Here is a 16,279-nt window from a genome sequence, read left to right on the forward strand (position 1 = left end):
TATTTATAAAATAATATAACACAAGATGCAACGATAAAATATAAAATACACCATTTTTTTTTTTACTTAATCAATTTGCAACGTATTTAGGCTGAATCACTTTAGGTATCAAAGTATGTTGTTATGTTCCAAAAAATATCCAAAAAATAATATAATCTATATTTTTATAATCGTTCTAGAAAACCGCAGTTTTAAAACAGACGTTCAACTTTCAACTCTGACCTCTTACCGGAGTCCCACATGTTCGGCTGTTGACGTTCAAGAAGCATGCGTACGGTGAATCTTGAATCACAGAAAAACGGCACCATGAGTAAAGCTAAAGAAAAGAGTGCGAAGAAAAGAGTTGTTGAAGAGGACGAGGACCAGGTACGAAAGTATTTCTGAAATGTATATGCGGTAAAAGGGTAACGTTAGCTAACACTTGTAATTCGGAGCTAACCAGCTAGCTAGGCTAACACGTTGGCTATGCAGGAAAATGTGGATGTGCAGACTAAAACACTGCCGTTTTTTCCCGAACTAACTTTTGTGTGTTAATCACAGCCCCCTGATGTATTTGGTACTAAAATAAGTACGGATGTTTTTGTATAAATAATAACTAGCTAATTGTCTGTCTCACCTTGATCAGCTAGCAAGCATCCTTGTGCTATTGCCAATGTATCACTTGGGTCAGGTAACTAGCTAACGTTCGAAGATTCTATATTAATTTTGTATCCGTTAAAGTGCTTACTCATTCATGTTTCGCCCATCAAATCTGTATGTGTCTGTTTTTCTCTCTCTCTGATATTTCAGCTTCCCATATTTGACAAAGATGTCACTGAGAAGAAGGCTGGGGAGGAGGAAGATGCAGACCTCTCAGATAGCGAGGAGAGTATGTTCTCTGGACTGGAAGACTCTGGGAGTGACAGCCACGATGAAGAAGAGGATGCTGAAGAAGGGGATGATGAAGAAGATGATGATGATGATGATGCTGTCATTCTTGATGAGATTCTGACGAAGAGTAGTAGTGTTGAAACAGCTACTGAACCGCCTGCAACAGATAAGAATACACCTACGGTGAATATGGGAGTCTTATTTCTTTTACAGAAGCAGTATAGTAGGGTCCAGAGTTTTTCCTGACCACGTGACCTCGGCAGGAAAAACTTTAGGCAAGTTAAAGGCAGTTTGAGTGCAAACGTTTTGACCTAAAAGTCTTGACTTTATCAGACCTTGCACTCAATAAACTGTGATAGCGTTCAACATTGTGTGGGAATCTATTTTATTTTGTGACTTTACTTTTTGTATCTTGGCTGCTCCGGATTCAACAAGGTGACATATTTGTGTGCTTGCAAAATACATCTACATTGAACAAAAATATAAACGCAAAAAGTGTTGGGTTCATGAGCTGAAATAAAAGATCCCAGAAATTTGACATATGCATAAAAAGCTTCTCTTAAATGTTGTGCTAAAATTTGTTTACATCTCTCTTAGTGAGCATTTCACCTTTGCCAAGATAATCCATCCACCTGACTGGTGTGGCATATCAAGAAGCTGATTAAACAGCGTGATCATTACACATGTGTGCTGGCGACAATAAAAGGCCACTTTAAAATGTGCTGTTTTGTCACACAACAATGCTGCAGATGTCTCAAGTTTTGAGGGAGAGTGCATTTGGCATGCTGACTGCAGGAATGTCCACCAGAGCTGTTGCTTGTGAATTTAATGTTAATTTCTCTACCATAAGTTACTGGAGGTCAATGTCGTTTTAGAGAATTTGGCAGTATATCCAACTGGCCTCACAACCGCAGACCATTTGTAACCAGGCCAGCCCAAGACCTCAACATCAGTCTTCTTCACCTGCGGGATTGTCTGAGACCAGCCACCCGGACAGCTGATCAAACTGTGGGTTTGCACATCCGAAGAGTTTCTGCACAAACTGTCAGAAACCATCTCAGGGAAGCTCATCTGCGTGCTTGTCGTCCTCACCAGGGTTGTAAGCGACTTCAGTGGGCGAATGCTCACCGTCGACAACAGCCACCCTCGAAGCATCGTTACCCATCGCTCCACAAAAGCCGCAGCCCTTGCAGAGCTAGGGGAACAACTACTCCAAGTCTCAGAGCAAGTGACGTCACCGATTGAAACGCTATTAGCTCGCACTCCGCTAACTAGCTAGCCATTTCACATCGGTTACACCAGCCTAATCTCGGGAGTTGATAGGCTTGAAGTCATAAACAGCTGTCAAACGCACGAAAGTGCTGTTTGAATGAATGCTTACGAGCCTGCTGGTGCCTACCATCGCTCAGTCGGACTGCTCTAATCATAGACTTAATTATAACATAATAACACACAGAAATACGAGCCTTAGGTCATTAAAATGGTCGAATCCGGAAACGATCATTTAGAAAACAAAACGTTTATTCTTTCAGTGAAATACGGAACCGTTTCGTATTTTATCTAACGGATGGCATCCCTAAGTCTAAATATTGCTGTTACATTGTACAACCTTCAATGTTATGTCATAATGATGTACAATTCTGGCAAATTTAATTACGGTCTTTGTTAGGAATAAATGGACTTCACACAGTTCGCAACAAGCCAGACGTCCCCAACTGCTGCATATACCCTGACTGCTTTCACGGAACGCAAGAGATATGACACAATTTCCCTAGTTATAAGAAATTCATGTTAGCAGGCAATATTAACTAAATATGCAGGTTTAAAAATATATACGTGTGTATTGATTTTAAAGAAAGGCATTGATGTTTATGGTTAGGTACATTGGTGCAACAACAGTGCTTTTTTTCGCAAATGCGCTTGTTAAATCATCACCCGTTTGTTGAGGTAGGCTGTGATTCAATGAGAAATTAACAAGCACCGCATCGATTATATGCAACGCAGGACACGCTAGATAAACTAGTAATATCATCAACCATGTGTAGTTAACTAGTGATTATGTGAAGATTGATTGTTTTTTATAAGTTTAATGCTAGCTAGCAACTTACCTTGGCTTCTTGCTGCCCTCGCGTAACAGGTAGTCAGCCTGCCACGCAGGCTCCTCATGGAGTGCAATGTAAGGCAGGTGGTTAGAGCGTTGGACTAGTAACCGGAAAGTTGCAAAAACGAATCCCCGAGCTGATAAGGTAAAAATCTGTCGTTCTGCCCCTGAACAAGGCAGTTAACCCACCGTTCCTAGGCCGTCATTGAAAATAAGAATGTGTTCTTAACTGACTTGCCTAGTTAAATAAAGGTGTAAATATATATATTTTTTAAATCGGCCAAATTGGTGTCCAAAAATACCGATTTCCGATTGTTATGAAAACTTGAAATCGGCCCTAATTAATCGGCCATTCCGTTTAATCGGTCGACCTCTAGTCTTAACTCACTGTTGAGAGGTAGAAGGGTAGAATACACAAGGTGCAATATAGTAATGTGGTTGTTTATAAGCTGTTTTTCTTCTGTCAGTCATTGATAGTCACTCAATTAGCCATGTCAGCCAAACATTTTAGATTGGTAAGTTAGACTTGCCAGCTATCTAAACTTGCCAGTGTGTCTAAACTATATAATACTGACCCGGCCCATGCCCAGGGGCCCTGACTTCCAGGGGGCCCCCATTTGATTTTGTTAGTCACTCTCACTCAGATATCATATTAACATGGCATAAGTCATGGCAAAAGTTGTAGAATTGCAGGAAATTAGCTTGAAAACCGCAAAGATTTCTCTCCACCCCGTGGCAAAATGTGTAGGATTGCAGGAAATGTACTGTAAAATTGAAAGATGTTCTCCACCCTATACTTGAGTTATCAAGGAATGGTAGCCATTTCGTTAGACCTGACATTTTCGAGTGACATTTTCCACCCAGGCATACATATCTTTGTCTGATAAATCCATGAGGATATCAAATGCTAGAAATACATTCAGGAAATTTTGACCCACAGTCAAAACCACCCTTGGGTTACTACATAAACATAATATCCAGTGACATGTACCCTCAAGGGAGGGGACGTGTGTCACTTAACTTTGAGCCGACAGACGATCAGCTGCAGAAGTAGAGCTCATCATATGCTCTACTGACATACTGAAATGTTATTTGCCAGGTATAACGATATGAAAAATCTAAATGACCTTTATATTTGTTAATAGATATTTTTAAAGTGTTTTTTTATAACACATTATGCTAGGTGGATGGGGGCAATCTGTTTTAAAGCTAAAATATTTACCTTCATCTTGAGTTCCACTCTTCAAGGTAAATTTGGGTGACGCCAATGTTTTATTTTCTGTAAAAAATGCCAGCAGGAACACTCAGGACAATTCAGGGAGTGGTTTCAATCATATTTCAAAGACTTCTGAGTATAGTGACACTGAAGTTGCACCCTTGCAGGCTCGCTCTGAATGGGGGCGAGAAGAGTGGAGTGCTGGGGTCAAAGGCCATGGTAGCAATAAAGGCTTGCAGCTAAAAAGCATGGTGATGTAACACCATATTTTGACAGAAATGGCACAGTGTGGAGGTCAAAGGTGTGCAGCAGCAGAGAAATGTCTAAATCAACCAGATATTACAAAGCAGTTGAAGAATCGTTTAATTTGTTTCTGACCTTAGAGATGATTGACACGATTGCGCTTGAAACAAACGGAAGCTAAATAAAGAATACATGAACGGAATAAGAGCCATCCCTGAAAAAAATCTACGTCTGCATTTTATTTAACTAGGCAGGTCAGTTAAGAACAAATTCTTATTTACAATGACAGCCTATTGGTCTTTTGATTTATAGCAGGATTGTGCATAAATGAGACTCAAACTTCCCTCTGGTCAGAAGCTGACGGCAGACCAGTGTTTACTGCAACTATGTCCTGGAAAGGTTCCAACGCATTATGAAATACATGAGGTTTGACAACAGAGCAACGAGGCATGAACGAATTGCAGCAGACAAGCTTGCCCCTTTCATGGATATCTAGAGCATGTTTGTAGCCCAGCTACCAAAAATATCTTATTCCTGGCACAGATCTGTGTGGATAAGCAGCTCTTTATTTTCGGAGGTTGATATAGTTTCCCGACAAAGCATCCAATTGAAGCCTGACAAATGTGATAAAGATCTGGTGGAACTGCGACCGAGACCAGCTACCCCAGGCCTGAGCTACCCTCAAAGTAGAGGCATACCTCGGCAAACCACATGGAAAGACACGCAGTCGCTCTAAGTAAGTTCTCAAGGGCTTGTGGCTCCTTGGTGCAAAAGTGAAATATCACCACAGAGAACTATACAGCTGTACCATTAGCTGAAAAGCTTCTTAAAGGTGGACTAACATCGGCACTGTTAGATCCAGCACATTCCAGAGACGATGAAGGCTAACCATGGCAGACAGATCTACAGTTCATTGTTCGGCTTCCGTGCGCTGCTTACCTTGGTGTCCCACGTTCCATCACCAGGCATGGCCGTACAGGCGCTGTCCACCAGGCACCATGACACCAAGGTTGAGGGCGAGCATCAGAAACCAGTGATCCTACAACACTACGATGCCACCAAGAGTGCTGTTGCCAATCTCAATAAGCTCGCTGCGATGTAGACATTGAGAAAAAGATCAATAGGGGGCCAGTGCGCCTCCTTTAACCTGATAGACGTTGCTGCTGATTTTGCCTTCATCATTTGGATGGGAAACTTCCCCGGCTGGAAGGCTGAATGAAATCTGAAGTCCCCTCAGCAATGTTCCAACATCTAGTGGGAAGCCTTCCCAGAAGAGTGGAGGTTGTTATAGCAGCAAAGAGAGCAACCAACTCCTCCATATTCATTTTGGAGTGAGATGTTTAAAAAATATATTTATTTAACCATGCAAGTCAGTTAAGAACAAATTCTTATTTACAATGATGGCCTAGGAACAGTGGGTTAACTGCCTTGTTCAGGGGCAGAGCGACAGATTTTTACCTTGTCAGCTCGGGGATTCGATCTAGCAACCTTTCGGTTACTAGTCCAACGCTCTAACCACTAGGCTACCTGTGTTTGACAAGCAGGTGTCCACATACTTTTGGTCATGTAGTGTGTATGTGTATAGCTCTCTCTATACAAGAAAATTAATTATACTTAAAATAACCAAAGTAAAACACATTAGTCACATTTGAGTAAAATAAAGTTGATTTAATTTTTTTAATCAACTTTATTTTACTAAAATGTGACTGTTTTACTTTGGTTATTTTAAGTAGAATCCATTTTCTTGTCTTAATAAAGAACTTTTGCTCTTGCAATAAAATCAAATATTTTTTTCCAACGCTTTTCATGATCATCAACTCACACATTTGTCTACAACTCTAGATTAGTCTATATAATAATATCCATCATCCAGTTACACACTGGATGAAATATCTGTCAGTTTGTGTGGATTTAATAGATATTACTCTTTACTACCCCGTAGTGGAAGTTGTATTTATTACATTCTTTGGAATCAGGAACAGGCAGGTGTCTATCAATCTCTATTCTCTTGCCAGTCTACTGTAAAGCCTACATTTGCCATAGTAGCATCTACCCTCCTTCTGACTCCATCTTCAAATGCAGAAAGTCCTCTGTCAGAAGTGGTTTGCAAATTGAGATGTAGCCACTCCAACTATGGGAGGGGAAATGGATAGGGTTAATAGGTAGGGGGCAGGTGTCTGGGACTTCCTGGGATAGCTGCTATATTTATCAGCTAATGTTTAGCTCATTGTTCTGTCTGGTGTGTTCAAAAATCTCCAACTGTCATGCAAACGGCTTGGAATGACTGCATTGTATTACGTCAGCTTATCCTCCCAACACCTTCATTGTCTCTTAACTTTTTGACCAGTCTCAATTCTACAATTATGTTTATTGTCCCCCACGATGAAATCAGGGAGGGGACTGGGTCTGTCTCCGTTCATTCTTTAGTCGCATGAGCAATCTCAGACAGCACTGGCCTGATTTTGACAACTTGGGTGAATGATGCATCTTTCCATAGAGATGAAAATTACACTGATTGGCCAGATGGTGGCGCTATAACAAGAGTTTGAAAATAAAAACTTTGAAAGGTCATGTCCCTCACCCCATTTGACCTAAAGTCATGCAATTCGGTACATAGGTCCCTCTCCTCACAAGGAACAAATTTGCCTCCGTGACTCATAATAAGGTCTGCTTTTGCACACATGCAAAAGCTTTTGCACACATGCTCAGGGATATGAGTCTAACTAACCCGCCGCGATATCTGACACCACTGGCTCGATTTTTGACAACTTGGGTGAATAATACGTCTTGCAATAGAGAGCCGTCATTTACAAAATTACAATGGTTGGTACGAGGGGCCTCATTCATCAGGAACAACATGTTTACTGTTTATTTTATTACTGCCATGCAGATTTTAGCACCACATGCATCACTCAAATCAAACACGGGTCTTGGCTGTTTTTAAGTGTGCAGTCCTTCAAGTAACACGGAACCCAAACCGGCTGCGCGCGTGCGCTATCGTGCATAAATGTATTTTGCCCCCCCACACCAAACGCGATCACGACACGCAGGTTAAAATATCAAAACAAAGTCTGAACCAATGACATTAATTTGGGGACAGGTCGAAAAGCATTAAACATGTATGGCAATTTAGTTAGCTAGCTTGCACTTGCTAGCTAACGTTAATTTGTCCTATTTAGCTAGCTTGCTGTTGCTAGTTAATTTGTCCTGGGATATAAACATTGAGTTGTTATTTTACCTGAAATGCACAAGGACCTCTACTCCGACAATTAATCCACACATAAAACGGCCAACCGAATCGTTTCTAGTCATCTCTCCTCCTTCCAGGCTTTTACATCTTTGAATTTATATGGTGATCGCATCTAAACTTTCATTGTATTACCACGACAACCGGCAACAAAGTTCGTCTTTCAATCACCCATGTGGGTATAACCAATGAGGAGATGTCACGTGGGTACCTGCTTCTGTAAACCAATGAGGAGATGGGAGAGGCAGGACTTTCAGCGCAATCTGCGTCAGAAATAGGAAGGACTTCTACTTTAGCCCTTTGCGTCGCAGACGCTCGTTGGCAGTGTGGGTGCAATAATTGAATAACATGGATTTCAAAATTTATTTTGCGGCGCATGCGCCGTGTCCGGTCTGGTCAGCATGTAAGTTTGGAAATGCCAAGAGACGCAAACAAAGGACAAAGTTAAAGCAAAAAAATAATTGTATTATGTTATTGCAAAGGCACACTGGAACAAATTTGAAACGTTGAAATCATCATGTGCTGTTATCTGGTAGCGGGAGGCACATCTGTTCCCTGCTGCAGCTTTCTTATCCATCCAGACTCTTTGTTGTTTCTCTTTTCTCCTCCCTGTTCTTGTGAATAAAGAATCTGGGCCTTCAACACACCAGGCAGAAGTTAATGTGGCTGCTGGAGGCTTTATGGTCCCTGGGAGAGTCCCCTGGTGCAACGGCCGGCTGCAGCCAGCTCACTTAGATCGGGCCTTCCAGCTCTGCCGTTGGCCGGCCAGTCGGTCCGCGCTCTCGGCGTGTGAGTGGGTGGGAGATGCCGATTAAAATGGGGTTAGAGTGGGGGAGGAAAGGGGAGACTTTGACTGGGGGGTGGCTCATCTTACAGTAACCAGGAAGGCTTTGCTCCTAATGCACCCACGCAGGAGCTCTGGTCTTCAGACGTGTCTGGGCCACTTCCACCGTGGGTTACACATGTCTCCTCCATCCACCAGCCGTTAAAGTTTTGGAAAGGTGGAGGGATGTGAGCGCAGGGGTCAAATTGATGGTGGACATGGGGGAATGGTATCCCAGACAACAAGACAAAGTGCATCCCCTTTGTTTACTCGATTTTAGTCCCTTAAAACACTTAACTCCCACCCCCGCTAATACAACTCCCACCCCCTGCTAATACAACTCCCACCCCCGCTAATACAAATCCCACCCCCTGTGTGAGGGTTGTGTAGCAGAGTTCACCCCAGGATGACCCCTCTCTCTGGATGGAGGTGCTGCAGCAGGCCAATTTCATTTGAATGTCCCTACTAAGAGCATTAATTATGGGGGGAAATAATGGCCTTTGCATTTGGCTTCTCCTGACTGACTCCGTGGAGTGCCTTCCCGTCCTCAGCCTCTCTCTCTCTCCTGACTGACTCTGTGCAGTGCCTTCCCGTCCTCAGCCTCTCTCTCTCCTGACTGACTCCGTGCAGTGCCTTCCCGTCCTCAGCCTCTCTCTCTCCTGACTGACTCCGTGCAGTGCCTTCCCGCCCTTAGCCTCTCTCTCCTGACTGACTCAGTGCAGTGCCTTCCCATCCTCAGCCTCTCTGTCTCTCCTGACTGACTCCGTGCAGTGCCTTCCCATCCTCAGCCTCTCTCTCTCCTGACTGACTCCGTGCAGTGCCTTCCCATCCTCAGCCTCTCCCTCTCTCCTGACTGACTCTGTGCAGTGCCTTCCCGTCCACAGCCTCTCTCTCTCCTGACTGTCTCTGTGCAGTGCCTTCCCGCCCTTAGCCTCTCTCTCCTGACTGACTCCGTGCAGTGCCTTCCCGTCCTCAGCCTCTCTCTCTCTCTCCTGACTGTCTCTGTGCAGTGCCTTCCCATCCTCAGCCTCTCTGTCTCTCCTGACTGACTGACTCTGTGCAGTGCCTTCCCATCCTCAGCCTCTCTGTCTCTCCTGACTGACTGACTCTGTGCATTGCCTTCCCATCCTCAGCCTCTCTGTCTCTCCTGACTGACTGACTCTGTGCAGTGCCTTCCCATCCTCAGCCTCTCTGTCTCTCCTGACTGACTGACTCTGTGCAGTGCCTTCCCGTCCTCAGCCTCTCTCTCTCTCCTGACTGTCTCTGTGCAGTGCCTTCCCATCCTCAGCCTCTCTGTCTCTCCTGACTGACTGACTCTGTGCAGTGCCTTCCCATCCTCAGCCTCTCTGTCTCTCCTGACTGACTGTCTCTGTGCAGTGCCTTCCCGCCCTTAGCCTCTCTCTCCTGACTGACTCCGTGCAGTGCCTTCCCGTCCTCAGCCTCTCTCTCTCTCCTGACTGACTCTGTGCATTGCCTTCCCATCCTCAGCCTCTCTCTCTCTCCTGACTGACTCTGCAGTGCCTTCCCATCCTCAGCCTCTCCCTCTCTCCTGACTGACTCCGTGCAGTGCCTTCCCGTCCACAGCCTCTCTCCCACATTTTATCCTCGTCGGCGGTTGTGGTCACATGAGCTCCGGGCCAAGCTCAGCTGGATGTCCAGTCCACTGCTTGTTTTCAAGCTGTATGATCCACTCTGCGAGCCCTTCTCTTTTGGCTGATCTGTCGCACATCATCTGGACAAGTCATCTGTCGTGGTCTCACTCTCTCCCTGCCCCGCAATCTCCTCATCCCTGTAACAGTAAACAGATTAGCTTGGTAATTCTCCAACAGACTTGTAGTGTAGTCAGGAAGCCCCACTCTTCTATCTGGTCTGCTATTTTACAAGCGTTGGCTTCTGTGTTGTGGAGTAAACAAGGTTCCCTCTTGGCTTTCTTAAACAGCCTCCTACTCAAACCCCACTTCACCTTGTTTGTTCAGTTCAAGAGGAGGCTACAGCAGAGTGAAACTCAGGTCTGACTGAAATCCCCTGGGTGTAAAAATGCATTTAGTATTAAAACTGGGCCCAGGCAGCTCTGTCTTGATGGGGATTTAACTAGGCATCAGGGAGGAAGTGTTTCACTTAGAGCTGCAGGCCAAGAGATACCGGGACCCATAGGAGGCATAAATCATAGCAGGTTACTCACCTGCCTGTCACTGCCTCTAGGGAAATGAGACTGCAACCTCAAAGAACTTCTCTCTCTCCCTTCATCCCTCCCTCTATACCTCTATCCCCTTGTCTCAAAGCAGTTAATTCCCCCTTCCTCCCTCCATGCATCCATCCCGCCCTGCCTTACATCCCTCTATCCCCTCATTCCTGTTAAGAGAGCCTTTGACGGCTCTGCGTCTGTGTGACTGATGGCTCACAGTAAAGCACGTCCAGTGGTGGGTCCTTGGATCCTTCCATCCTCGCTGGCCTTCCACTCACACAGGATGTGCCTTTCTGGTGACTGCTCCTTGTGTGTGTGTGTGTGTGTGTGTGTGTGTGTGTGTGTGTGTGAGAATCATGCAAAGGAAGCTGTGTAAATAAATCTGAATCCTAAAACATGGAAACTGTCATTGAGCCATTAAGGGCATCAAATAATCAGTCGTCCCTTCAAGCCTGCAGGAAGTTTTAATTCCTTAAACTGCTTCTATTTTACTTACAGGTCTGACAGAGTTGATTGGCTGTCACGCATAACTTTTTTTATTCTTAGATAATTAGACAAAAATGCTTTTAACAGCACCAAGCAGGGAAGTCATTCCCCCCAGCACTTAAAAAATGTACCAGAACTTGTTCGCATAGCAACCGATTGCTATGAACTCTAAATGTCATTCCTTGGTGTCTTGTTTTCATAGCAGCCAGACGAAAAAACTGCACCAAAGCAGAAGAGGAAGATGAATAAAGGTGAGGGAGTCGCCATGGATGACGGAGGAGAGAAGGGACTGATCACCACTCAGCATGGGGACGAGTATGAACACGACACCTCTGATGAAGAGGTAAGGTCATTGTTTTAACATCAGTCGACTTGATACTCAATCATGAAAATGCTGCTGAGACAAACCCTGCATTTGTCACTCAATCTGTTTTCTTCCACTGGGCCTCTTTTTTTATTTGAGTCGTCATTTGACTAGCACTTCTAGATGTATTTGGATGGCTAACATATTGGCGATTTGGTGTACAAATAAGCTGATAATTTGCACTCAAGGCCATGAACTGCTATTCTTTACCTACCCAGTACAGAGTTGGTTGGAGTAATGTGCTTTTTCAGAACCATCGCATATTAATTGTCCTCAAAGTTTGTACGGATATTTGGTCCATGGCATGTCCACCAGTGAGAAAACACACATTTTCTAATGTCCCATACTCTAGAAATAAGATGCATTCTGTCTGAGGCTCAAACAGAATACAAAAGAACAAGGGACAATTTCATTGATTTGAATGAATAGATTTAGCAGATTTGTAGTGAAACACACTAACCACCATGCATTGTTGTTGCTATAGTACAAGGTGATGAGACATCATGTGTTCCTGCTGTAGTGCTTCCTATTACACTGCTGTTCTGATCCCTGCCGTCTGGTCAACATGTCCTCCAGTCTGTCTGTAGTTAGAGACTCAGCAGATTGGCTTCCACTCGTTTCTCATTATTGGGTTGAAAACAGACAGTACTTTTTATGTTGTTGCTTTTCAAGTGAGCTCAGAAGCAGCGTATGATGATGTAGTCGTGTGCTTCATGCCACCACAACCAAGCAGGAGATCTGCAGGACGGAGATTTTTCTTCCTTATTTGCATGTTGGCCTATTAAAGCCTTATTTTTTGTACTCTGCTATTTAATTTACAGGGTCCGTTGAGAAGCGTTGAACCCTGTGGTTTAGATCATTTGCCAGGCCATACAACCTTGAAACTGTCAGCCATCCAACACTGTTTCTGGCACTTGGCTCTGGGATGAGGAATGTGTTGTAGCTAGTGAAGGGGCCATATTGTTCTTGGGAAGGGCTTTGCTTTTAAAAGAGAGTGAGGTGGGTTTAATGCCCTGTGAAATAATATAGGACACAACTGGAATCAAAACTGCTTACTTGATTTAGTTTCTAAAGAGACTTCAGCAGAGCTTTTGAAAAACCAGAGGGATTTTTAAGAGACTCGGGGCTTGTTTAAACAGAGGTGTTTCAGATTCAAGTCACTTCGTCCATAGTGGGGGGGGCATCCATGTGTGCGAGCCGGAGCCCGCAGGTGTCTGGTACTATGACTCAGGGGTCGGGGGGGGCGGTGTGTGTGGAGAGGAAGGGGGGAGGGGGTGAAGAGGAGGGGGAGAGAGAGTGTAATGGGTGGAGGGATAGAGTGAGGGAGTCAAGTAGAGTCAACCACAGGGAGTCAAGAAGAGGTGTTCCAGAGAGCAGCTCCCATTGAGGGAGAGGCAGAAACTCATCCCACCCTAGACCTGATCCTTCCACTGATGGCATTAGCCTCACCTACACAGTCTAACAGTGTCAGAATACTCCTCTATGGAGAGATGGAATGAGTCTCTTTCATTAAAACAGATGTTTCGTGTGTTCCCCTCCCTCAACTTAAGTTTCCCCTTATTTAAGGATCTACTGTCTTCAACCCCTGTAAGAGTTTAGGGGTTACGGACCGTCCGACGAGAGGACAGAGGAAATGGAAAACATCATCACTGGTTCCATCTTGTCATTCTGATCATTTCCTCCAGCAGCCGGTGTGACCCTAGACTAGCCGGTGTGCCCTTTAAGCCTTCGTCCGGTCTGCTCTAGTCTGTGTGGTCATGGTGTTGCTGCTGCCCCGCATGAGTGGAACCACGGTGGTCCTGGCCCATTTGGCCTGCGTTAAGTTAGTCCCCTGCCTGGGAACAGGAGATGGGGTTCCTCCTCGCCGTCCCGTCGCATGCAGCCCTCTGTCGGCGCACAAGTTATCTACAAACAAACCGGCGGATAGTCAAAAATGTTGCCCGTTTATTCTTCTTCTCCTTCCTTTTGTAATAAAGGGCTATTTCCTGTTTCGCGGAGTGAAGGGGGAATACGTGAGACTGCAGCAGCGCCTGTCCGAGGCCTCCTCGCCCGGCAGGAAGGGGCTTTTTCTCCCACAATTTCTTTTCCATGTGCTCTTTGAGATGAATGAAGACACATTGTGGAATGGAGGGGGGGGAGAGAGAGAGAGAGAGAGAACCCTGGCTCCCCACTATGCCTCCTTCTTCCTGCCTCTGCATAGCTACTGCTCAACGGGACCTGTGCACAATGCAGGAGAACTCAATTCGGTAGCACACTAGACTGGGAAGGGTGCGCACGAGCGAGTGAGTGAGGGATGGGGAGCTAAGGGGGAAATGCTCAATTGGGAGATTGGCAAACCGGGTTGGCAGGGCTGCCAAAGCTCTTAACAGGCTGGAAGTGTTAGTGAGTGCATGTGTGCCCCCTGCCTTGTGGCTGTGCTCACTGCGTAGTAGGCTTGTGGCTGTGCTCACTGCATAGTAGGCTTGTGGCTGCGCTCACTGCGTAGTAGGCTTGTGGCTGCGCTCACTGCGTAGTAGGCTTGTGGCTGCGCTCACTGCGTAGTAGGCTTGTGGCTGCGCTCACTGCGTAGTAGGCTTGTGGCTGCGCTCACTGCGTAGTAGGCATGTGGCTGCGCTCACTGCGTAGTAGGCTTGTGGCTGCGCTCACTGCGTAGTAGGCTTGTGGCTGCGTTCACTGCGTAGTAGGCTTGTGGCTGCGCTCACTGCGTAGTAGGCTTGTGGCTGCGCTCACTGCGTAGTAGGCTTGTGCGGTATCCAGATGGTCATACCTTCATACCGACCTTGTGCCATACCGGGATATTCGGTAATACCGGCACTGAACACAAGGGACGCTGTTTTCAAACACCACTAATACTCAGTAAATCGAAGGTTAGCAGTCCTAATAAGTACATGTAAAATCCGATAAAGAATGCTAACTAAATGCTTAAGAGCGCATTGCGAACATATTTTATACAGTCTCAGACCTAAACTATACAAGTCCATAATGCTACTGCCAGTTTGCTACACACACAAACCAAACATCAAACAGCAAGGCTCTTGATCCAGGAGGGAATTCTCTACTGTTACCAAGTAAATGGTTGATTTTGGAAGAAGTAACTTGCTAATAAATTAGCGAACCAAATGCACAACTGCAGAGCATTTATCACATTTTAGACTGGTAACTTAATAGTTAGAACATATCTAGCTGGCAAACATTTAATTGTGAATTCCATACTGTAACTAGATCACCTGGTGAATGCTGCATGACAGTGAGTGACTCACAAGGCTCCCGTCTCTCGTCGTTGTCTGCTCGTAAACAAACACCACGTGACTGGGGACTACCAATAAACTTCATAATGAACAATTGTGAAAGTTGAAATGAAGAACGCCATCTTCTTTATCTCCTAACCTATTGAATAAGTTGACTGCAGGTCTACAAATAACTATTGACATTTGATAAAAAATTGTATTGTTTTGACGGTAATGAAAAACCATCCTGTGTCTCTTTCTAAATGCCCATAACTTCCCAAGCCTACTGTGTAGCCTCCTGGTTGGTTGTTCTTGTGGCTGTGCTCACAGCGTAGCCTCCCGGTTGGTTGTTCTTGTGGCTGTGCTCACAGCGTAGCCTCCCGGTTGGTTGTTCTTGTGGCTGTGCTCACAGCGTAGCCTCCCGGTTGGCTGTTCTTGTGGCTGTGCTCACAGCGTAGCCTCCCGGTTGGCTGTTCTTGTGGCTGTGCTCACAGCGTAGCCTCCCGGTTGGCTGTTCTTGTTAAGCTCGACACGGGAAGTTGGAGCGCTTTTGAATTTGGTGGACCACAGACAAACCTAAAATGTGTGGGTCCTTAGGCAGACACTTTAACGGCTCTCTTGAAGGCTGCATTGATATTTAGGACATCCATGATGTAGGCCCCCACCTCTACACTCCCCATCCCAGATCCTGTCTACTTAGTTTGGGTACCCCTGCCAAGCTGCCCCTATGATGAAAACTCCAGCATGGTGGGCCTCTTGCATAGCTGAGCTCTTGTGGTGCTAGTAGTAGACTGTAGACATGATGAAATCAGTATTATTTTTTTTGTTTCTTTCTGTAAAGCTGTTTTTGTGAGACTACGGCTCAAGGGTACATTTACATCACAACATTTACGTGTTTGGTGCACTCAACTCTTTGACATGGCATAATATCAATTTTAGTGTGTGCATTACTGACGGAGCGGACAGGGGAGATGGAGATGCATACTTGGCAGCCATTTAAACTCTCCACCTGACAACCTTAGATTACCCTGCAAGGCTATGCTGCTTGACTTACCAGCAGGTCCACAGGAACAGAACACGGTTCAGCCGGTCTTTTGAGTGCACCATTCGGTGTAGAACCAACATCCATGCCAAGACGTGAGTTTCCTGAGAGTGAATTCGTATCAACACGCACGGCACACCATCACATGTGCTGTGCTGGGAATAAAAAATAATAATAATACTTCATCATTGGTGAAAAGTTTCCTCACCATGTTTTGGTCAAATCAAACCTTTTTTCACAACCTCAAGATGGAAGTTCCTATGTCTAACGTCTAGGATATGTTAGAGTTATGTTCCTCTGGCTTCTCCGGCATGTGCTGAGATGGCCTACCTTTTTAAAAAATGTTTTCCTAAATCCCTTGACCCTGACCCCCCCCCCCCCCTCCTATTATTCCAGCCTAATCAACGATAGGACGATGTGTGATCCTATCTGTTTCAGGAAGGCTGTTCCTCTGCCAGAACTCTCAGGTGCTCAG

General features: G+C 45.2%; 1 protein-coding gene across 2 annotated transcripts in view; it reads left to right on the top strand.

Annotated features, from left to right (window-relative positions):
- Positions 1-209: 209 nt before the first annotated feature.
- Positions 210-16,279, top strand: part of LOC139555224 (ribosome biogenesis protein bop1-like) — an 84,253-nt gene continuing 68,183 nt past the window's right edge. The window contains exons 1-3 of one of the 2 annotated variants that reach the window (XM_071368841.1): positions 210-366; positions 790-1,053; positions 11,374-11,514. In XM_071368841.1, coding sequence (XP_071224942.1) covers positions 268-366; positions 790-1,053; positions 11,374-11,514 — 504 coding nt within the window. In that variant the 5' untranslated portion in view covers positions 210-267. The remainder of the gene's footprint in view (positions 367-789; positions 1,054-11,373; positions 11,515-16,279) is intronic. The other variant, XM_071368842.1, reaches the window with a different exon arrangement.

Source organism: Salvelinus alpinus, chromosome 26 (assembly GCF_045679555.1).
Source record: "Salvelinus alpinus chromosome 26, SLU_Salpinus.1, whole genome shotgun sequence".
Taxonomy (NCBI): domain Eukaryota; kingdom Metazoa; phylum Chordata; class Actinopteri; order Salmoniformes; family Salmonidae; genus Salvelinus; species Salvelinus alpinus.